At 39.7% G+C, this 23196-nt stretch overlaps 2 protein-coding genes across 6 annotated transcripts in view; both read right to left on the bottom strand.

Annotated features, from left to right (window-relative positions):
• Positions 1 to 12824, bottom strand: part of MCCC2 (methylcrotonyl-CoA carboxylase subunit 2) — a 37386-nt gene extending 24562 nt beyond the window's left edge. The window contains exons 1-6 of the mRNA XM_055698961.1: positions 12345 to 12824; positions 8166 to 8232; positions 5158 to 5242; positions 4830 to 4931; positions 4151 to 4278; positions 1493 to 1605 (exon numbers count right to left, since the gene is read on the bottom strand). Of these exons, the coding sequence (XP_055554936.1) occupies positions 1493 to 1605; positions 4151 to 4278; positions 4830 to 4931; positions 5158 to 5242; positions 8166 to 8232; positions 12345 to 12488 (639 nt within the window). The 5' untranslated portion in view covers positions 12489 to 12824. The remainder of the gene's footprint in view (positions 1 to 1492; positions 1606 to 4150; positions 4279 to 4829; positions 4932 to 5157; positions 5243 to 8165; positions 8233 to 12344) is intronic.
• A 409-nt stretch (positions 12825 to 13233) lies between these two features.
• The window catches only part of BDP1 (B double prime 1, subunit of RNA polymerase III transcription initiation factor IIIB), a 55133-nt gene continuing 45170 nt past the window's right edge, over positions 13234 to 23196 (bottom strand). For all 5 annotated transcript variants that reach the window (XM_055698955.1, XM_055698958.1, XM_055698956.1 and 2 more), the window contains exons 36-42: positions 23115 to 23175; positions 21360 to 21549; positions 19653 to 19866; positions 18690 to 18732; positions 17507 to 17801; positions 15944 to 16181; positions 13234 to 15605 (exon numbers count right to left, since the gene is read on the bottom strand). In XM_055698955.1, the coding sequence (XP_055554930.1) occupies positions 15477 to 15605; positions 15944 to 16181; positions 17507 to 17801; positions 18690 to 18732; positions 19653 to 19866; positions 21360 to 21549; positions 23115 to 23175 (1170 nt within the window). In that variant the 3' untranslated portion in view covers positions 13234 to 15476. The remainder of the gene's footprint in view (positions 15606 to 15943; positions 16182 to 17506; positions 17802 to 18689; positions 18733 to 19652; positions 19867 to 21359; positions 21550 to 23114; positions 23176 to 23196) is intronic.

Raw genomic sequence — 23196 nt, 5'->3', positions numbered from 1 at the left:
TGATGAGTTCAACAATTAATGTTAAAACAATATGGTGGTGAAATATATCATGACAGTACTCAGATGAAACAGCAAGTTAGCTAAACATTTACTCTGCTTGAGGTTCCAACACCTATTTCTAAGCCTAATGTTCCAAAACAATTTTTCTTCTCAGATGGAATATCCTGAAAATTTCCTTCACCTTCTTTCATTCAGCCAATATAAAGTGACATTAAGATAATTCAGTGAAACTGCCAGCTTACTGCTCAGCAGACAAAAAAAGCCCAAAGATGTTAGGAACTACTGGCAAAGGAATAGAAAAGAAAAGTAGTGTTTATCAGTGTATATATATATATATATATATATACAAATCTATCATGAGTTGTTCTATCGAGTAATGCAGTCTGGCTCCTCCATCTCAAAAAAGATAATGAACCTGGGGAAAAGTTTACAGCAGACAAACTAGGACCATCAAAGCTGTGGAACACTTTCTGTAGGAGTAATGGCTAAGTAAACTTGAATCTTTTAGCCTGCAAAGGGGAGTACAAGGCAGGTATGAGGGCTACACAACCATATGAAGATGCTGGGAGTTGACTGATTAGACAGCAGCTCTGTAGGAATGACCTGACTGCTTTCCTGGAGACTTTCTTTATTTGGAGGAGGTTATCTTCAAAGACCATGGACTCCTCTGCCCTCCCTGGAAGCCTCTCACAGGACCCTGCTGACAATTCTCTTAAGCCCAAGACTGCTCTCCTGAAGTCCAGGGTCTTTAATCTGCTACCTGCCTTCCTCACCTCCATCAGGACCTTATACTCTGCCCTCCGCTTTCACTGCAGCCAAGGCTGTCATCAGCAATCACATCCTCAGATGGTTCTACATTCTTCATGAGTAATAGCTCCAGAAGTGCACCGCCCTTAGCATGCCACCTGCATCAAAAAACTGACCACAATGCACTCCTGAACCACCTATGACACAAGAACACTTCTAAATCCAGGAACTGTGACTAACAGTAATTCTATATATCATTAATACATTAGAAAATAACCTCATCATTACAGCAGCTTTCTCACACAGCACAACAGCATGTAAAATGGATATATAAATACACACATACCCCTGTTAGTAGGAGGTATGTCTCATTGACTAGCCATCATCAAAGGAGTCTTCACCTTTACAGAGTTGCTGCAGAATAATCAACTGTTGCAAGAGATTTCCTAATGCTTCCTCACATGGCACTATGTACCATGTTGTCAAGTCCCTTCTTCTCCCACTCCAACATAGGAGCAGGTAGGTCATGTTATTAACTCTAAGGCCAACAAAGACAACACCTTCTTCAAAACTGTAATGGACAATTACTGTGTTTACAGTGCCCCCAACCCCCAGACTGGGTCATCAGGTCAGCACAACACAGTGCTGTCGAAAACAAAGCATGGGTACAAGCCTTGAAACCAAATAAAGGCAGCAAGTGTGAAAACTAATTAATACACTTCATTCTTAAGTAAAAGCAAATTACCTGTGGAATTCCTTGTGAGGACATGACTGCCTGATTATAGAAAATACGGCCAAAATGGTCTCGATCTGGAAATACTTCTGCTTGCCGAGGTAAATTTGCTCCTCCTGAATCAACTAGAGTGAATGAAAATATATTGTCTTTGAACAGTGTTACATACTTAAGTTGTTGGTAAAGTATCTACATGTTACTTAAAATATACAGCAATTACTATCACCAACACTATATGTATTTCCGTGAATCTAGGTATATTAGGATATTATTCCTGAAAAAAACCCTGAATTCCCCCCGCCCCAAACATCTGTCCCTATCATTCCAATGGAAAATAAATTCAGATGTGCTTAGAGATGCAATCGTACCTCCCTATACAAACTTACTTACTCCAAAACATTTAAACTAAGAATACTTTCAATGTACAATTCAACTCCATTATTGTATTGCAACTTTGTCACAAGTTCCACAAAAGGACGAGACTAACCACCACTGAGTCCAAGAGGTATAGTGTGTGTACTTTCATACTTTGATTACACAGACATACCAAAGACCTTCTACTATCTTTAGGAACCTTTATTTACTACATGTCCTTCCCTCACGACGCACCTTCCAGCTTACAGGTCTCCAACTGCAGCTACCTCTCCACTCCCAAATAATGAAAATAACGTCATGTCGTAAGACTGCAAAGAAGGATAGAAGACTAGAAGGAAATGCACAGGAAGGCCAAGCCTCTCTGAGAACTCTGGCCCCTGGTAATTAACTTTTAACTACGAACAACAGCACATAGGCACATTCTCATTTTCCCTCACTGCAGCAAGTAGTGCCCTGCATTCAGCTTTACTGTGAAGCAGGGGTTTGATTCTTTCCCCACTCCCGCAGAACCACTCTCCCAAACCAGCATCAACTCTGACAACTAGACAAACTCCAACCCTGCCAAAACACCAATGTTGTGAAATGGGACATCCCTGAACACAAAAGAAAATGCTCACACCCAGTGACTGACTCGCTGACAAAGGGCATATGGTGTCCACACCGGAATCAACACCTAGGCAACTACCACCAAGAGAAAAGGCAGTTTAAATGGCATGAAAATTACATGGTCAGCAAAGTGCTGATTGACTACAAAGCACTCCCTCTCGATCACACAACTGAAATAAACTGAAACAAGCCTGGGTACAGAAATTGCGAAGGTAAAACAACTCATCAGGTCTGATTGACAAGCAGTATATATACACGGACTACACATCCCAAAGTTGGAACAAAAAAATTAAACTTTTGTTCCAAAGGCATATGTATGTCCCACGGTTCCTGATTCCATAAGATCCTGAAACAGTAGAATAACACATAATTTCTCACTGATAACTCACTAAAAAAATGAGTTGCCTGAACAGATAGAATTCATTAATTCAGACTAAAAAAAATAATCAGTTTTGCAAACAGAAAAGCTAGGTTTCTTCTGTTTTTCATAACTAGGATAAAATTTAGCACTCCCCTTGCCTCCAAGACTTCCCATTGCTGTATGACAACCCCACAAAGTCCCCACCAACGCTGACCCTGCATCCACCCCACCAATACTTTCAAGTTCTTATTTCTCCTAATCCTTCTCTTGGTATTCTTTGCATGTTTGCTCTGTTAGCAGGGCAAGAAATTACAAATGCTTATGCTAGCCAGGACCGACATTTATGTTGACTATTTGCCAAGTAAAACTCTCCTGACTGGCAAACCAATTAATGCCTCTCACATCTACGTAAGCTGCTAAGCCAAACAGAATGGACAAGGACTAACCCACCCCGCTTTCCAAATGGAGACAGTAGAAAGATCTTCCTCCGCTGATACTGACATACACAAAATCCATAGGAATACACACTCTTACATATCTCTGTCAAATTTGGCTGAAATTGGCTAATGGGCTCAAAAGTTATACACTGGGAATTGGGGCTGAAAGACAGACACTAGCAGAAAGCACTTATATTTGTATAAAACCAGGCTAAGAAAATACTCCCTGTGATATACTAAAGACATCTAGCACTCTGATCTTTATCTTTAGTAAAAGTATACTTAAGTAAAACTTACATAGAGGTTTGGCTAAATACTGATTTAATAGCCTAAACTTGAAATGCAAAATAATATACAATGACATTTTTGCTTCAGTAAAATTAATTTCAAATTGTAATTATATGTTGATCCAAACTATTATTGACACTTTTGGCACTGAGACTTGCTTTATTTCTTTGGTATATCATCTCATACAACTACATGCTCTACCAAAAGGCAAAGTAACTTTTCTTTTTTTTAAACTGTAATTTGAATTAAGACTGGATGAGACTATAGGATAGGTTGTTCAAGCATGACAGAACAGAAGGGAATAAGAAAGTAATACAATGGCACAGTCACACCTGTATCTTATGAACCCAGCCCTACAGCAGTGCAGAAGATAGTGCTGAGAAGCTATGGGTACCCTCCAGTTAAGACTTGCAACCAGTCTGTAGAGGTAACACAGTATCAGTGAGAAAACATTTTAATATGTCTGTCTAAGAGACATGTCTGGTTAGCCAAACCTGGGGACACATTGTCTCAACAACATGTATTTGAAGAAGTGGTGTCTTACCTAGATTCTGAGCTGCCCTTAACAATGAATTTTTTTGCTATTTCTGCAATGGGACTTACCCAAATATAGGCAAGGGAGATGATTTTGCATTGCAATTTCTTGAGCACGTAAATGTTTCTTAACAGTGATGGGATAATAGGTACCACCTTTGACAGTTGCATCATTAGCCACAATCAAGCATTCCACCCTAAAAATAAAACAAGTTTATGAGAGAGAAAAATATTTTAATGAGGAAGTATATTTGTTGGTTAAGAACTGCAACATGCTCAAAAACAGCCCTCCTCACCTGCATTCTCTCAAATGCACATTGTAACAGCAGTTTCAGCACTATGATGTTGTTTCACAGTCCTTTACCTCCCTAAAATAATGCTGTATAGCATCATACTTAATTTCAGCAATATTCCTTGAGGTACGCTTAGTGAGCAAAACTAATTCTTAGCCTGGAATACCACCCTATTTTTTGAAAATCGCCTTAGTGATGCACTAATCTCTTCCGTTCATTGGACACCAGAAACTCTGAAGTGTGTTCTGCTTTAATATGGGCTACACTAACTAGAAGAAAAAAAAATCACTTCCTTTTAGCTAAGACTGAACACATTAAGATACCAACTTTGTTGATTTTTGGGTGTCAAGACACAAAACACTAAAAATGCTAATAGCTTAATACTGCAAACTGAACAAAATTATACCTTCTTCCTTTTCATATCATCAATAATGTAGATCACTGCTATCTCTCACCCAGATACTCGTCCAATGCCTGTGATAATGCCTCCTGCCGGCACCTCTTCATTACCATACAACTGGTAACCCGCAAACTGGGAGAACTCCAAGAACGGAGACCTGAATAACAACAAATATAACACATTTTTTAAAATTAATTGGTCATATTTGCCATTGAATCTCACTTAAAAGGTTACATTTCTAAAAATTAGGTGTTTTTTTTAAAAGATGAGATGAGTATTTCAAGGAATCCTTCTGTAAAATTTCAGCTTGTTATTTGCCAGCATTTATGGAATCTAAAAAGAAAACAAGCCTGTTACAGTGCAACAGAAAAGAAAGTACCTACCCAGGATCGATAAGCCTGTCAATTCTCTCTCTAGGTAACAGCTTTCCTCTTGATGTGTGAAGCTTACGTGCTTTTTCTCCACCTCCTGTGATACAATAGTAAACTGTTAGATTTACTGTGGACACAGATAGATAAATCACCACTCACATTAAAACTTAGAAAGGAAGCACTGATGAATTTCCAGTTTTTTGAAGTACCAGCCTTAACAATGCATTTAATAAATAATCATTTCCACTTCAAACAGATTTAAGTTATTTATAAAAATGCTCGTCTTTCAGAATCTACTCTATTTCCCCTCTCATTTTTTATAGTTAGTCTTGAGGTAAAGATTTTAATAAACATAACTGTCTGAAACTTTTCCCCACAGCTTGGCAATGAACAGAAAGGCTGAAAAGAGAAACACAAAGACAAAAGCATGGCACTAAGAACTATAAAAAATACTACTCCCAAAATTGCTTCAAATTAGCTGCGCTGAATCCAATCTTGAAAGACCAAACACCATCTGGATTCATTTCCTTACATTACTCCAAAACTGTAAACAGAGTTCAGACACACACCATTTAATATCAGGTTTATCTTTGCTTCATTTCAGCCCTTTACTTGAGGTCATGCTAAATCATATCTTTTGCTCTCGAGCTTCGTGTCATTCAATATTTAAGATTTGTTGACACATCTCAGCCTCTTTATAATAGCTTACACAAACATTGTCTCTCTATGTAGACAGATAGCTGATCCACCTCATCACTCTAAAATTGTCTCCCCCATCCAAAATAAAGAAGGTCCTATTTTGCTAACACTTCTCCCGAGACTTCCAGACTCCTTTGTCAGCTAAGCATCACTGAAAACAGAGCTTTTAAGCCTCCCCTTCAAGCCCTTTCTCTCACCTCCTTCCTTGGTCACTATGCACATAATTTCCTACCTGTTAGGCAAGACACAAAGCCGACAATTTATTTCTGATTCCTGTTAATTAGGTCTGTATATCCAGCCTAAGCCTAGATCTTGTAAACTCTTTCTGTACAAGCTTCTTAAGATACAACCTCTCATATCCACCCACAGAGCTTTCATCCGATTTCTGAAGACCCTAGCTTCATAATTATTACATTTTCTCTGACCTCCTTTCTCATTTACACCCAAAGTAATGCTGCAAAAATAATTTTTCATCCTGTGACTTTAATTATCTCTGTGAACTCCCCCTCTTCACAACCTAATCAGAAATGCCTGCCTTCCAGGCCCTGTAGCCATACTATTGAACATTTCTCTTCAAAGATCAAGATGTTTGCCTCCATTCTATAGACTGTGAGCAGCAGCATCGCTGACGATGAAACAAACTTGGAGGCATTTAATTTTAAATCCCTACTTTAATTTCTCTTTTACAGTAATGTCTATAAAAACTTCACTGTGACTGCTGATATGCTATGACTGCTGCCAGTCAGAGACTAAGAGTATCTCAGTTGTTTCTTGTACTTGCTATCAGAAATTCATCTGTTATAATTTATCACAGCCTGTAAATTCTGTGGGGCAAGGACCATCTTCCTGTTGCACAGCTGGGGATTACCTAGCAGAATGAGACAGGGGTTCACAGAAGCCCTACCCACTGAAGTAACAGATAAAGAATGAAATATTCATTACAAAGACCTCAAGCAAAACCATGTCCTCTAAAAGACAGGTCCTAGAAAGAAAAAAGATGTTGCAATTATCCTTCAAAAGTTTTCAGTATGAGTACCTAATTCTTCTCGAACACTGAAGTGAGAGGCAAAGCAATCTCAATTGATGCCTCTCAAAATGGTGTATTTAGAGCTCCCTGAGATGGAGGAAAGATGACGGCCATGTTCTTGTCCTGTTACCATGTAACAAGCAAGAACAGGAAAATGTGCAGCAGTGAAGAAGGCTATGACCATCAGTTCACGAACCAGGCAGGAAATTGCTGAACAGTCTCTACACCCACAGAAGACACAGGTAGCCCATGGGCTCCAGCATTTCCTCAGGAAATCCTGGAGCTTTGTTTCACACGAAGAAAGAAAAATACTGAGCACAAAATCTTAACTGTGCTCCATTCCAAAGCTGTAAAAGAAACTGCATTATGTAAGGAACAGTATATGACAAGACAAAGAGCATCATGATGGACACAAGAAAGGGAGAATTAAAGTTGCATGCTCAACCTCTGGCAGTACAGTTAAGCATTTATAAACAATTTTCATTTTATCATCCCCATTAATTATAGTCAACTGTAATTAATTCAGCTAGTCTTACAAGTCAAGAAGATGAAACACAGATTTCAGTCTTTTAAATTATTACAGACTTACTTTTGTTTGCCAGCAGAACTACAGCTAGGGTCTTTGAAACCCTCTTCGCATGTACCACTTAAACAGCAGCACACTTGCCAGACCAATTTGTTATAAAAGCTGGCAGCAGTGGATGAAGCAAGGAAGCAGGTGAAGTAAAAGGTGTATCAGTAGAAGCCTTTTATTAATTATCCTATCTATTCTAAAAAAAAATAATATTTGCCATTAGAAAGGTACATTCCATTGATTACTAAGATCTTAACTGATTAAAAATTAACCAACTTTTAATATCCATTTTTCACTATCTTTTTGCCTTTCTGGCAATGAAAATTAATGGCAATTAAATTAATTTTCTGTTTGACTAAATCAGCCTATTCAACTGGCAAACAAAAAAATGTTAAACACACTAGATACTGTGGAAAAAAAGTGCTAAATGGTACAGGCATTTTTCTTAGCTAGCCTGAGTTACTTAAAAATACACCCTAAATTTTGAACCAAGTTAGTTTGGACGTAAACCTTTCAAGATTTTCAATAGACAGAAGATGGTAAATCTAGATTTAAACAGAGGACCTAAAATTTCAGTATGACTTATATAATCCTGCAAGTACGTCATATCTAAATGAACTTAACATACAGTTCATTAATAGGTGAAAAAAACCCAAAGAGCAAAACTGGGTTTTGGATCAAATTATACAAGTGTTCTAAAAGCTAGACTACCATACTTACCTAATTTGATTCTTTCTGCTTGCACCTGGAGTTCAGTCACCAGTGCTTTCATTCGTTCATAGTTTTCCTAAGTGGGGAACAAAAAAGCATTTTAGGTTTACCCAAGAGTGACAGTATTATTTTTTAATAACCAAACACAAAATGTACAAGATTAATTTCTCTTTCAAACTTCGTTTTACCTTATTAAATACTGGCTCTGTACTGTCTTTAAAGTAGTAACACTCCTCCGGTGTACTGGCTTCCCACAAGCACCCTTAGCATTTAATAAACGTGCTTCACAAGAACTCTGAGCGCATTAGGATTATTAAATTTGGAACTAGTCTTTTACATACAAAAACAGGATTAGTCATTACAGAGTTTAAGTTCTGTTTTTCAGGTTTTGCTATTTTTTCATTTGCTTTTTTAATCTAATTCTGTAAAAAAATGTCAAGTGGATTCAAATTAAGTGCTGCTATATCTCTTGTACCAAAAGATGAATGACCTAGGTCAAACAGAATTTGGTAAATACTTTTTTCATTCCTGTGGTTTAAGTAGAATACAAAGATAAAACTTAAGTAGAACATAAAGATTAAAAAAGCTTTTAAAAGAAGTCTGGTCTTCTTGTCAATATCCCTCTTAGAAAAACAAAGACTGTAGTTTTGACTATTAATGATCAGTGCTGAACTCACCATTTCTATCAGAATTATTCCAAACTCTGTGTGCTCATTACAACAGTTTTTTACCATTTCTTAGGAATTAAAAGGTATTAGTCAGGCTTAAGTTTTTTTTCAGACATATTGAGCTATGTTACCTCTTAAAAAAGTGTAAGTGTATTAAAAGAACATAACTGCTGCATAAAAAAGTTACACTGCCTTGTCTAATTCTCATTTAGAAGATGTTAGTCTACTGTGACAGAAAAAAAAAAATAATGTGGTGGTTCTTTAGATTTGGACTTAACACTCAGAATTAAGGTTTTCCCTAGAAGCAACAAGTGTTGCAGTGAAATTTGTTCAGCTCTTCATCACTGAAAGGCATCCTTTGTAATTGCTACAAATAGATTAAAAATACTCTATTGAAAGGTTAAAATTTATCAGGTGAAAACAAGCCTAAGCAATATTATCAGCTCCTATAGACAGATAATACATAAGGTCAGCATTTAGAGGTTGTCCAGCAACATCAAGGTGAGGTACTATAACACTGAAGTCCAGCTCTTGTGCCTCTGCTGGCTCTGGGGAAGGACTCGCCATGCACTATCAAAGTGCTACCTGCGATATGGCTCACAGCCTGCACTTGTGCAAATTTTGTACCACCCAATCACTAGGCAACACCTCACCCATCTCAAGATACCAGCTTCAGTTAACATAATCTTTCTGATGCATGGTGCCACCCTGCAGCCCCCCCTGACTACGGAGGACATGGGAGGCCACCAGACTTCTGCATCTCCTCCCTCCCTTGCAAGGCTCTATCAGTATGCCCACCAGATTATTCCCCTTTCAGTCTATCTCTTTTGATGCTTTAATCGTCCCTCTCCCTGCCCCACCCACAGCACAGCTCCAACACCTACCCCTACAACTGTTCTTCCTCCTAACCTGGGAAATCACACTGCAATATCCCAACTGTGCAGTTTTACCACTGTCACAGCATCCCCAAACCAAGAAACAAGGAAGCTGCGCCTTGGTGATTTCACTCTGCGGCTCCTAGGAGACGCTATGGACAGTAAGTGCAGCCACACACAGCAACTGCGCTCACACAACACGTGCAGCACTGAAGAAAACAAAACCTGCTTTTAATCCTTTCCAAAAGACTGCTCACAAGTTAACTTTTTTCCCCGTGAAAAATCTGTAAACCGGCCATTGTAATTCCATACTTTTAAAATATGCAGTTGTTGTAACAACCAGTTTTATTGTATGTGTGTGTTCAGCTTGGCTTATTTTGCAGTGTTACACATAAAATATTCTCGTTTCTCCTTGTTCAGTCTGCCTGTTTTTTCTAAATACACTCCCCTTTTGCACAAAGTACTGAGCTTAAAAACTCACTTTTAATATAGGGGGGAAAAGTAGCTAAAAATCGTAGAGGAAATTAAAAGGGGAAAAACAATCACAATCATAGGCTTGCTTATTAGACTCTGAATTAACAACTCACTGTAGCTACTCTAGCTACCCTACGTGAAAAACTGTGAAAGGACTTCTAAGATAATCTATTAAAAAATATTGCATTCAAACATTTGAGTTACTTAAATTCACTTAATTCCTTATCTTTCACACCTTTAACCAGAACACATCATCATTATACTTTACAAAGAAAAAGGTGCCTTGAAACCTTACTGTAGGTTTTGAATACACATAGAAAAGGCTCCTCTCAGAACCAAACATACTAATTCTACAACATATTTGTGGGCTTTTTGTTAATTAATGGCACAAAGGCTAGCGAAGTGACACAAGTCCTCATTGGAAACTGGCCCTTGCACCAGTAAGTTCTATAAAATTCCACTGCTAATATGAGGGCTTCTGTGCAAAATCAAGAGGCAAACCCTACAGATTAATCCGACAGTTACCGCATGAGCTAACTGAATTACTGCTACCCAAGCAAAGTGGCTGTAAGAGCTAACCCTTGCAATCTTTCCACAGGTTTTCCCTTAATTTCCAGAATTTAGACTCACCCATTTTTAAATTACATTTTCACCTGTCTGCTTTGAGACATTTACATTATGAAGGCCAGCCTGCCTAGCTGAATTCACAGCCAGAAAGGCAAACATTAGCTAAAGAAGGCAAGACCTTTATCACGTATCATTACGCCTTCTTGTGTTTGCATTGTTCTTCTCTGTATTACTTCTATTCAGGTGGTTAAGTGCTTCACAGCAGGGACCTCAGCTCTTCATGTTTGTAAAGCAGTACATGTGTTTACAGTGCTCTATAAATTATTTCTACCAGATACTAACGCTATTAGCAATTTACCAGGCTTTGTTTTTGAGATCAAAAGGTACGAACACACAAATGCAAATCTAGCGACAGCTCAGCTGAGTAAACACATTTATTAAAATACTAATCTTTGGATTTTTTGGTATGCAAAATATGAAAAAAAATACATGTACACACATCCTCATATACACAAGCTTTGCGTATACACATAGTTGTTACTTCACTTGCTGTTCGGTATTTTACTTGGAACAAATTTGAAGACAAATTCATGCCCTCCTACCAGTTTTGATCCACACCCAAAACTACGTTTTTCTCAGCCTAACTATAAACACTATTTTTATCTCGAATATGATGTTAATAACACTCCAACAAAATTGAAACAATTAACACCAGATACAAGTGCTGTTCTCTTCATAAAGACCTATCTCCCTTCCTCTTTCTCAAAGGATGACTTTTTTCTGCTGGTATCCTATGCTCTGGAGGCATGCCCGTGACTTTGTAGAACTATTCCACCTGACTTTAACTCAGGACTCAATCTGCAAACACAAGAGAATTTACAGCTTTGAAATCGTCAAGACACCACCTAAGCCCGCCTACAGACTCCCCGTCTCTGCTCTTCATACCACGGTATCGATCAGCCCTTCGGCACCGAAACTGCAGTAAGAACTGGTATTTTGTTTGGGTTGTTTTGTTTGTTTTTTTTTTTTTTTTTTTTTTTTTAGAAAAAGCGTAAAAAAATCTGTGATGAGGCAGACCATGGTACAAGCCCACGTTCTTTCCATGGTACCTCCAGGCTCAGCCCGAACGAGGCCGGGGAGGCGGCCCTCGGGCCGGACGAAGGCGGGGAGCGGCACGGCGGGCGCGCAGGGCGGCCTCGGGCGGCCTCACCCGCGTACCGAACGGCCACCGCAGCACCAGCTATGAAATGGCCACCGCTGCACCCTCACTCCGAGCCCACGCCCCCCCCGCCTCTGTCCGCCCGCGGACGGTCCCGGGCCGGGGCACACCCCCACCTCCCGCAGCCCGGGGCCGCCCCTCCACCGCCAAGGCGCGGAAGGGAGGGTCGGCACCGGCAGCGCCGCGGGCCGCTCCCAGCCCGGCCGCCGTGGGCTGGCGCAGGCAAAGCCCCGCCGTGGCTTGGCGAGAGGGCTGTGCGCCGCCCGCCCGCCCCCAGCGCTCGGCACCGTTGCCCGCCCCCGGCCCCCGCCGCAGGGGGAGGCGGTGTTCGGCCGCCGCCGGCCTCCCCTCCGCGGCCTAGCGGGCGCAGGGGCCCGGCCTGTACCTGGTAGAGCGCGGAGCCCGCGTCGGGGTGCGAACCCACCGCCGCCACGGCCTCGCCGCGGTAGGCACGGGCGGGCGGGGCAGCGGCCGCCCAGCGCGGTAGCCGCCGGCGACCCAGCAGCCGCCAGGGGCCCAGCAGCAGCATGGCGGCCGAGCCGAGCCGAGCCGAGCCGGCCGTGCCAGGCCCGCGGCCGCCGCCACTCCCCCCGCCGCAGCCAATGGGCAGAGCGGGGCCCCGCGGCCGGGCCGGGCCGAGCCGCCCGCAGCCGCGCAGGGCCGTCCCGTCCCGTCCCGCCGCGGCTTTGGGACTGAAGCCGCGAAAGGCCGAAGCGCCTTTCCCCTGGCGGGTCGGCGTCAGCGCAGCACGGCTGCGTGCGCCACCCGGCCGCCGTGCCCCGGAGCAGGCCCGCCGGCAGCGCTCCCAGAAACAGGCCTGCTTGCACCTTCGCGTCTCGGGCAGGACGGGCCCGCCCGACCCGGACACCCCCCCGCCGTTCCTCGCCGTAGAGCTGCTAAAACGCTACAGCAACAGTGGCAGATTTTTAATACTGTTTCTTTAAACCCTAACTTGTGTGCGCGAGTTGTTTCCCCGTTGGCAAGCCTTGCGGTGTTCCAGCATTCCAGCCTGGGTTTTAAACAAGGCTGTAGCATTTACAGAGGGAGAACACGGGGAAGTCTGACACCAAGTACAGCAAGTCTCCTCTAAAACACAACCACGCAAACCACGATGACAAAGCCTGCTCTGTGCACTCGGTCTGTGCCACCTGCACCAGCGGGCCGGTATCCCAGTGCTACGGCCAGTCCATTCAGCCTACACCTTCATGAACTTACCATACAGCCTACGAGCATTTGAAAACTGTAACATTTCCAAGAAACTGAAAACCCACAGGTAATATAAAATAATTTATTCACATAATTTACATACAGCAGTATGGCTACTTCCTTTATATGCAATGATACAAGGTGTCAAGACAGCCCTAAGCAAAGCAATCTTACACCACATTTTTGTAGAAATGCTGAAGTAATACGCACTGAGATTTTACCAATCTTTTCTTACATCCTTCACCATTATAAAACTTTCATACATAAAACACAACACAAAGTTGTCTTATTTCTATGCAAATTAAACTTGTTCTTTAAAAAAAAACAACAGCAAACCACTAACAAAGTGCATGCGATTTACTGCAGGGAAAAAAATGTGTAGCCCCAATTAACAAGGTAGATAAGGCACCTACAATCTTAGTAACGAAATAGTTGTTCTGGCTTTTTTCCCCCCTTGTAATACAAATGCAAGCTAAAATGTACCCAACTAAATACAGAATGGTTATCACCTCAGAAAGTACTTAGGGCAATTATTTTATAGACTCCCCAAACATCTATTTTTAGGCTCTATCAGTGCAAGTGATTTAAACATGCCACATGGATCAGGAACTAAACACCGGCACATATAAAATAATATCTACAAGATATATATAACACATGGAGTTTTATGTACAGATTAATCCATTTCCTCATGTTTACAGTTAAGACAACACTGAGATCAACATTTCAAGTTAAATAGATTAGGCAAAGCGTAAGTATACTGTCTGAACAGAAACTGTTGGTGGTAGTGGGGTTTTGGTTTGGTTTGCGAGGTTTTTTTGGGTGTGTGTGGTGGTGACAGTATGCTTTCAAGTAAGTTACCTTACACTGGGACTGTTGGTCCCTTTTGCGCCACCTCAAAAAGATGCTGACAAAATTTTAAAGGTTCCTTCAGAAGCCTCATCAACAACTTGAAAAAGACATTCTCAAACCTCATGAAGTACTTCAGAATTGGTAACTAGATAGTTACATGAAAAGATTTCCCAGTAAATGACTCTCTAGACCAAAGACAGGTGTCTCGAGAGCATAACAATACCATTTACACATTGGTTTCACTTTTATAATAAATAATTTGTTTTCCAAAAGTACCTGCAGGTATTAAGAAACAGGAGAAAAATTTAGACTACTTAAATCTACACACTCATTTTTGTGTAAGAAGGAGTTTCAGAATAAATATTGAATCTTTCAGTTACCACCTGACTTTGAGACTGCATGAACGTTGTTACCTCATCAAGACAACCTCCTTGATGAGGCAAGTAAAAAAATCAGACTCATATCTAAAGCTACAACATCACTGTATGGCAAGTTACAGTACAAGAAGACATGCAACATGAGGAAAACTATTCAAATTTAACTGCTTCAAAGCAGCAAACCCCCAAAGCAACCACATTGTATAGTCATGGTTTAAATCCAGTCTGTTTGTTCTACCTTGCACAAGGGAAGCCAAGGCAGTCAGCAAATATACAAACACCTACATGTAAAACTAAGGAAGAGAATTTTTTTTTCTCCTTTTTTCAAATTTAGAAGGGAGTTGGCATTTATACTAGAAACCATTAACCTCTTCCTCCCACTCCAACAGAACAGTTGCAAAGATTAACATTGTATAGCATCTTTTAGTAAATGGTGTTTTTCTGGTTGCTCTCAATATATTTTTAAGGAACTAAACCTGTTTGGCTTTTCAGCTTAGGATCTTTTAATTCATGTTTAAAAACTCTTACAAAAATATGTATTTTGGAGATGCTAACAAAAATATCTGCAGTGCTGAACATATGTATGTATTTACTACACTACTTCCAGTATTTGCATCCTGATCTAGAAAGATTACACTATACATAATAGGTTCATTCCTCCTTCTAACATACTGACATACCATACTTCACAAAAAGAAGTAAAGAACTTGTATAGACAGTATCACAAGCTTTAGCATTAAAATTCAAAAGGATACTTGTCACAAGATTAAGCATATTTTCATTGCACTTTTCTGGAAGATAGTCATGCACCCATTATGAAGCATCTAAACAAGTGAAACTGTAAGCCACCAGCCACTAGTCTGGTTCAATGATATCAGTATAATGGTTTAGATTATGTCAAATTTTGAAAGTATCCAGGTTGCTTTAGAAGCAATCCATTTCATCTTTATGGAATTTGTTAACAGCAGCTTGGCTGACAGTAAGTGTGGCATAATGAACATCAGAACAAATCAGAACTTTTAAAAAATACTCTTCTTGTTGCATTATACTCTTAGATCCCAGGTTTTTATAAAGCAAATTTGCTATTCTGAATCATCCACTTCCATAAAAATGTCACTGAAAAAATACTCAGAGATTCTGGTTGGCTCTTCCTCCTTCTCTTGATCTTTAGCACCAGGGGGTGGCTTCTCAGATGGCTTGTTACTTGGAACCTAACAGAAAAAGAAAAGTCTGCTCTTAACAGTCTTAATCTGTTTTTGTGTGTGTGTATATATATGAACTTGCACTTCCAATTTAGACAGGAATTTTAGACAAACAATTAAAGAGTTTGCTGAAAATGGGAAACAAGTAGATGTATGTACAGAGAAAAAACAGCTTAGTTCCCTTTTAAGTTTCCTAGACATGCACAAATCAGAATTTATCACTGGAGCAGGTACCCCTCCCAAAACATGAACTCTACGTGCCCACCCACCTACCCACTCCTGAAACAACTAAAGCACTGTTCTTTACCTCTCAAAAATGCAAGGGCGTTCAAAAATAAAACACATACCATAACTGCAGCATCAGCAGCTACATTCTCATACTCCACAGATGATGTGCTTGTAGAGGGAAGGGAGGAAGATTCCCTATCATCCTTAGTGGATGGAGTGGGCTTCTTTAGACTTAGCTTTGGAGTCACAATCCGAGGTTTTTGCATCTTTCCTTTATTACGTCTGGTATCTTCTATAGATTCAGAACTACTTTTTTTGCAAATTAAAGATAAAAATCCCAACGGTTTTCGTCCACCCCTGTTTAATACAAATACAGTCAGGGTGTCATAGGATTGTTCCATAAAAGATGTAAGTAGCCTTACAGAAGTCCAATTCATTACACAGGAAACAAACACACATCTCCGAGATCTACGAAAATGCTAAGAAAAAAACCCAAAAAGTCATTCTGAGAAAGACTTTTGTATTATGAAAATTCTGGCACAAGGGTTTTTCTGAAGGGTTAGACAGACTTTTGACAACTTTCAACACTGAGAACAGGAACCTACTATTTGCTACTAAATCCGAGCCTGTAACAAGGTACCAGATCTTCAGAAAGAGATTCAAAGAGGAACGGAGGCATACTGCTAAAGAACAAACTGAAAAGAGCATTCTTCATGTAATCAATGGAAAGAGAAACCTGACTCCCAGGGATGGGGTCACAGCAGACTATCTTGAACACCAGAAAGACAACTATCTGCTGCAGGATTGCAGCCTATTAACGGCATCGTACCTAGTACAGTGAACTTGCAGAAGTCACAGTGATGGGGGGGTATACAGAATATCAACTTTTCATGTTGTTAAAGAGTTTACAACTTAGAAAGTAAACTTTAAGACAAGGATTTTGATGTTAATGCATCATTACCCAGTTGCTGTGGATGGCCCCGGTACAGATAACCTGTTCTAGTACTCACACAAGCACAACAAAAGAGTAGATGACAGGATCAGAAAAGACCAGTGGAGCACCACAATGGGAATCAGTGAATGCAAGAGCAATAGAAAGCAGGAACTCAACCACTTAAATAAACTTTATAGAAAGGTGTATTAAAAAATAATCAATAGTCAGATGGATAGATAAGAGGATTATCCTCTGAGCTGTCAAGATTGAAACTCCTTTTGGGAAATGACACATATGAAGGCAGTCCTAAAAATCCAGTGTGCTGAGTACTATACCAGTAATAAATCTTATGGACAGAAGGACAAAAATCAAAGCAAGTGGATGGGCATATATATCACAATATTAGACTGAGCTAAGGAAAACAACAATTATCCTAAATCTGTGAGGCAGACATCCACTGGCTATGATACAAAGAGGCATCAATGTCTAAATAAACATAACATACGTCAGCAGTGTCCCTTGGTCTATCTGCTCATTTAATGGACAAAATAATTCAAATTTCAAAGCTGACAGGTTGATCCTTCCCAATCTGCTGAAAAGCATAGACACTGTAACCCTTGGCCATGTAGGTCACAAACAATGGTACTGCCCTTTTGTAAGACTAAGTGGAAAAAGGATATAAAACCCTCAATACGGACAAGAGGTCTTTTTTTACGAAAAGGCTGACAAAACATTATTGCATAAATACCTGACTAACGGAGTTTTTGAAGATGATGCTAGGCTTCCAGTATGTTCCAACTGTCCAGATTCATACATATCCCCCTGCTTTCCTTGTCCACTTGCATCTGCTTTACTGTTAGAGGTTAATCTAGACATCACCTCCTCTTCCTGTTTGGATGCCGAATTCTCAAGTGGTGCTTCCCCTAAGTTCTCCAAAGTCTCAGGCTGGCTTCTCTCAGGCAGTTGTGACATAGATTCAGACACCAACATAGAGGTAAGTACTTTTTCATTTGCTGAAGCCTCTGCTTTTTGAAAAGGATTCCCTGTAAAAGCAGTTGGGAGTCATTCAAAGATTTTAGTTAACTTCAGTGATTACAAAACAGCCCAAAAAACATGTGTGATGTTAAGATGGCTTGCACCGTTACAAAAGAAGGGCTGAGTTTTTATTGAGTTTTTTTTGTCATTTTATTTTTTTTGAAGTCACGACTAAGAATTAAAACTTCATGGTCTACTTTAAAAGTCTGTAAGATCTTACAGATGTTATGGGGGAAAGCTGGAAAAGCTGGTAGAAATGTGGTTTTACAGCACTTCCCCCTCCCCATGCTGCCCCTCAACAACTTAGTCAAGTCATCTGGCTGTTTCAGCTTCTACAATTTCCCTTTGAAGTCTTTTGCAGGGCCAAAAAGTAGTTTTCCAAACCCTTCACAGGCTCAGATCATTGAAGATTGCATTGTCAGCAATTCTGCCTTCCCTCTGATCCTTCAGAAGCAGATTAAGCTTTCAAGCAATTACACTGTGCATGTATTTTTTTTTTTTTAAGGTAAATACAAAATAAGATAAAAATAAATGATTTCGACATAGTATGGTTAAAACACCATTTAATACCTCTGGTAATTAGCACTCTCCAACAGGTAGACATATTTGCTTAAGAGAAAAAGTTACATTTTTTCCAAAACACCTACCAAATTTCACAAATAGACTAGCTACAGTAATGGTTTTAGAACCACTATTAAATTAATAGCCAGTTACATAATCCAACATAGCAGAAGGCAAGAAATGGTGGTATTAGGGTATTACTGGGAAAACGTGTTTCTACTTTTATGTTAGACAGCCTCAGACAGGACTATTTCACACAACAACCACTATTAAACTGCAATGTACTAAGCATTTACATCCAATATACTTTGTTTTACAAATTTAAGTTTACCTACCTGAAACTATCATTGGAGCATTTGTTGATGTAATTGAATAACCCTGTATTTTAAAAAGAAAAACCGAAGTTGTTTTCTCTATTTCTCTCAATATAGAAGACACAATGAAAGTTGATAAGAAGTCAAATCACATGTTTACATTTCTAAACAGGAGCGATACAGAAGACTACTTTTTCAGTACAGTATCATTCATCACTTAACTCATTTCCTGAGCAGGCTTTTGAAGGTGTTCTTATGATAAATTACCCAAGACAAGGATGTCAAGATAACAGATCAAAGAAGGAAGAGGACTGTTATCCAGTCCTTCCTAGAAAAGCTCTTTGAATCATGTCGGGAATTACCACCTATTCCCTCATCTGCCATTCACCTCCCCTCAGCCCAGACACACCACACAATCTTAGCCTACTCACAAAAATCAGTGATAGTCACTGCCACGAGCTTGGTCATATTCTAAAAGCACAGAGGGAAGCTGGAAAGTGCTGGCCAGTTTTTGTTTGCAGCTTGTTCTTTTTAACCAATACCTGCTACCTTGAAAAATGGTAGGAACATATCTAACCACTTTTTCATGTAACACATACCGTGACAAATCATAACAGTGTTCAATGAACCTAGACAGTCTGCCAGTCATTCAGTATATTTCCAGTTTCCCCTCCTGCCATGTCATTGTTGAAAAGGCCGTGGTGAATGAGCCAAATAAGACATATTACCAGTCTGTCTACTAGGAAGTCTAATAAAAAACCCTGAGAGCCTACAGATTCTCCAAAAATTAATACTAAATCAACAGCCCAAAAACTGTTTCAGAGTTCAAAATGAAAAGCAGTCTATGGGTGTTGATTTTCCTTTTAAGTTCTCCAGGCAGTACATTTTTAAGCTACACTGTTGAACTAAAAACATAATTAAAATGCTCTATTATGTGTTATGCATCTACACTATGCATACTCACTTACCAAATTATGACCTCACCTTATAAATGGTTTCCGAGTTACCTTCTAGTACAACAGCAGATGTTTTTTTGGCAGGAGGAAAATCATCATCTTCAAGCTCAGCAGATGTCCTTTTTTGAGTTGTCTTCAAATTTGAAATGGGCTCTGGTGATGCACTCTCCAGGTGTTTGGTTTCACTACTGCTGTTTAAAGGTGCAGCAAATTCGTCAGCTGCAGTTGTCAAGGATCCAATGCTGTTAATACATAAAGTCATTATTGTGACTGTACAAGAAGCCAAAATTTACTTTGTGTAACATTTCTGTATAGAAATTACACATGGATCTATGGTGATACTCTTCCTTGCTTAATGTCAATATTAACTTCAAATGCACTATTTACTACCAAGAAACATTTTGCTGTGCTATCTTGAGTTAGAGAATTGACTTTTTCTAGTCTAATTGAATCTAGTTACTTCAGAAGCTGTTCTGTTTGACTCCACTTGTTATTTTCATAAAATGTAAAACCATGACAACTGATTAACTGCCCTAGAAAACCCTAAAATATCATATTATTTATATACGCAGTTGTATCTTCATCCCCATGCCCCCACACCCTTCCATCCCCCCAATCCACACCTCCCCCAGTATGATCTCAAAAGGCAGCAAGACATCTAGGGAAGCAGCAGAGACTAGGGAAATAGGGTAAAATAGTAAGGGAACAGTGAGACAGAAGATCATAGAATCATACAATCGTTTAGGTTGGAGAAGACCTTTAAGATCATTGAGTCCAACTGCTGTAACCCTAACTCTGCCTGTCAGCAATCTGATCATCAGTAGTTCCACAGAAGTTTGAATGCTTACACTGTGTAGCCAAAACTCATTGTGCAGCCAAAACTCACTGAAAGACCTATCCTTTCAATAACTAAGGGAATAACACTAACATCTGACATCACAGGGCAAGGTCCACCACAATGATGTGGAATTGCATCACACCCCTAGTTATGATCTGAAGACTTACATTAATATAATTTTTTTTACAACTTTGTAACACTTCCTATTCTTCAGAATGTCTTTTTCCTTTGATGATGGATTTTTTCTCCCAAACTGACCAGGAGAATTAGTTCAACTCTAATGTTGAAATAATTTTGTTACATTGCATGGAAGAGCACTCCTTGTAAAAGAAACTCAAACCCTTTGTATCACAGTATTGCAAACCAGCTATTATTCTATGGAGTAATCAATTTGTTTGCTTTCTCAGCATTTCTGACTTTTGAACATGCATTAACTCAAGAGAATGGTATCTGAATTTATGTCCAGTTTATCATGTTCTCCAGAAGACCATCTATACTAAAAATGAATTAACAGCTACTTCACACAACTGTTGCAGTACTGTAAAAAAGCAAACATGCTTCAACTTTTCATTTCAGTTACTTTTCATTTTAAGTATCTACGGCTGAATACCCAGGCTGGACAAACGACTTCTATTAAAGAGGAAGACTTGCTCTACAGAAAAATCAGAGTTAAGGCTGACAAAAAAATCCCAGCTAGCTGAAACACTAACTTTAAACCACCAATGAAATCTTCATCAAATCTGATTAAAACCCTTTTCACTTTCTTAATTCTCTGACCAGTTTGCCAAATTATTCCCTCTTGCCTTTCTTCTTTTGAGAGATTCTGTAATTCACATTCAGGAAACTATCAAGGTTCACAAAAAGTGTTTCATTTTGCTCAAAAATAAAAGCATTTACCTGTCCACTTCAGTCACACTTGTTTCACTTGCGTTTATTGGGCTGATAAGTATTGGGGCTGGTAGTAAGGGTTCTGAAGTTTGTTCCAGCAAAGCAGATGCATCAAACTCTTTTGAGTCAGCTGGGATTTCCACCAATGTTAAAATGAATGTCTGTTCCTCCTCTGGACATCTATGATCATTGTTCACTACTGTAATTTTTTCAAGGAAATAAAGAAATAACAGAAGTCTATTATTCAAGTTTGAAAGTACATTGTTCTCTTCACGCCCTTCCTACCTTAAGTAATTAAATTTTAGCAATCATTTCTCCATGGAAAAAGGCACTGGGGAGAGTCTTGAGACAATATGCTTCCTTTCTTCTTAGAAGAGATATGCATCGTCACCCCCTGGAGCCTACTCATTGCAGTGGAGTCCTGATTACCGTCAGAGTGAAGAATATTAAAAATGCCTAGCTGGAATGAAGTTTTTTAAATGGGTGTTCTAGCATTAAAGAACAATCTGCAGTTTAATTAAACTTGTGTAAGTGGTAATCAAATGGCCCTCTGTCTTTAATTGCAACTGTCAGGTATTAAGAGTTACTTCTTTAAATGGCAGGAATCTGCTGTTTTGACAGGGAACCCAAGGATTTTTCCCTTCACTGCAGACTTGTCAAACAGGACCTAAGAAGCATAGTCTTGAATTTAATAAATGAAAAATATAAATAATTTAGTCAACAGATAGACATTAACAGATAACTCCAACTGCTATCCATTAGAATGAATTTAAGGAGAGAATATTTGTAAAGTTTTCAGAAGATGGAAAACAACAGTGCTGCTCCATTACTTAGGACAGCTCTTGTTCTTGATGATGTAAAGCTGCTGTTATTCCAATCTCAACTCACTTCGATTCTTTATCTAATCAAAGATGATTTAAGATGCTTCACCCCAAGATCCTTGCAATAACAGAGCATAACAACAGGACCAATACTTCTTAGAGATCTATCTTTTGCACATGCTCAGGAGTTACAACTTCGGACTGCAATTTCCATGTAAACTAAGTATTCTGGGCTTCTGACACAGTGATTTTCCCTACGCTTTGGCCAAGTATTGGTTCCAAACCAGTTCCATTTCAATTTGTTTTAAGGAAAAGCTGCCATCACCTTCATACCTTTCAACATGTCTAATCAGTTAGGCATTAATCTGCTGACTCACTACAGCTACAGAGAAAAGCCTAATTGTCATCTCCCCTCGTCTTCCCTTCTTCTTTTCTCCCCTGCTCCACACTTGCACAGTCCAGCCTTCCCACTCACACAGCTCTTCACACTGGCATTCGCTTGACAACTTCAAGAGCCACTATAGCTTACTAAGCCTGTGGAAAACTACACCTGTTCTCTCCCTCTGTCATGTTCAACTTTTGATGGATAAGTGAGTCAGAGGCTCACAAAGGGCTCTAACCGCTACTAAGCATAGCACAAGGTAAGCAGCAGAAGCTCGCAGGATGGAGAAGAGAGCAAGAAGTTTCCCTTCCACTGATATTTAAACTTAAGGAAGTGTCATTCAGGAAGTTCTCATCTAGTTTGTGTTACTTAAATGTAATGCTAAGAGGCTAGGGAAGGGAATGTACTTTGTTGTAGGTCATTATGTTTGTTAATGAAATAGATTGATCAATCATGTCAATGAAAACATTTAAAAAACTTTTTAAGTTTGTCTTTGCATAACCACAAACTACACAAGTGAGTGTGGGCTTTTGCTAACTTAAAATAATTAGCACATTATACCTGAAGTCTCTTCTGTGCTGCTCACGCATGGTTGTTGAGCATCCTGAGCACAAGCTTCACTCTAGAAATAACACATTTGAAA

Source organism: Falco cherrug, chromosome Z (genome assembly GCF_023634085.1).
Source record: "Falco cherrug isolate bFalChe1 chromosome Z, bFalChe1.pri, whole genome shotgun sequence".
Classification (NCBI taxonomy): Eukaryota; Metazoa; Chordata; class Aves; order Falconiformes; family Falconidae; genus Falco; species Falco cherrug.
This window is presented reverse-complemented; position numbering and strand designations above follow the sequence as displayed.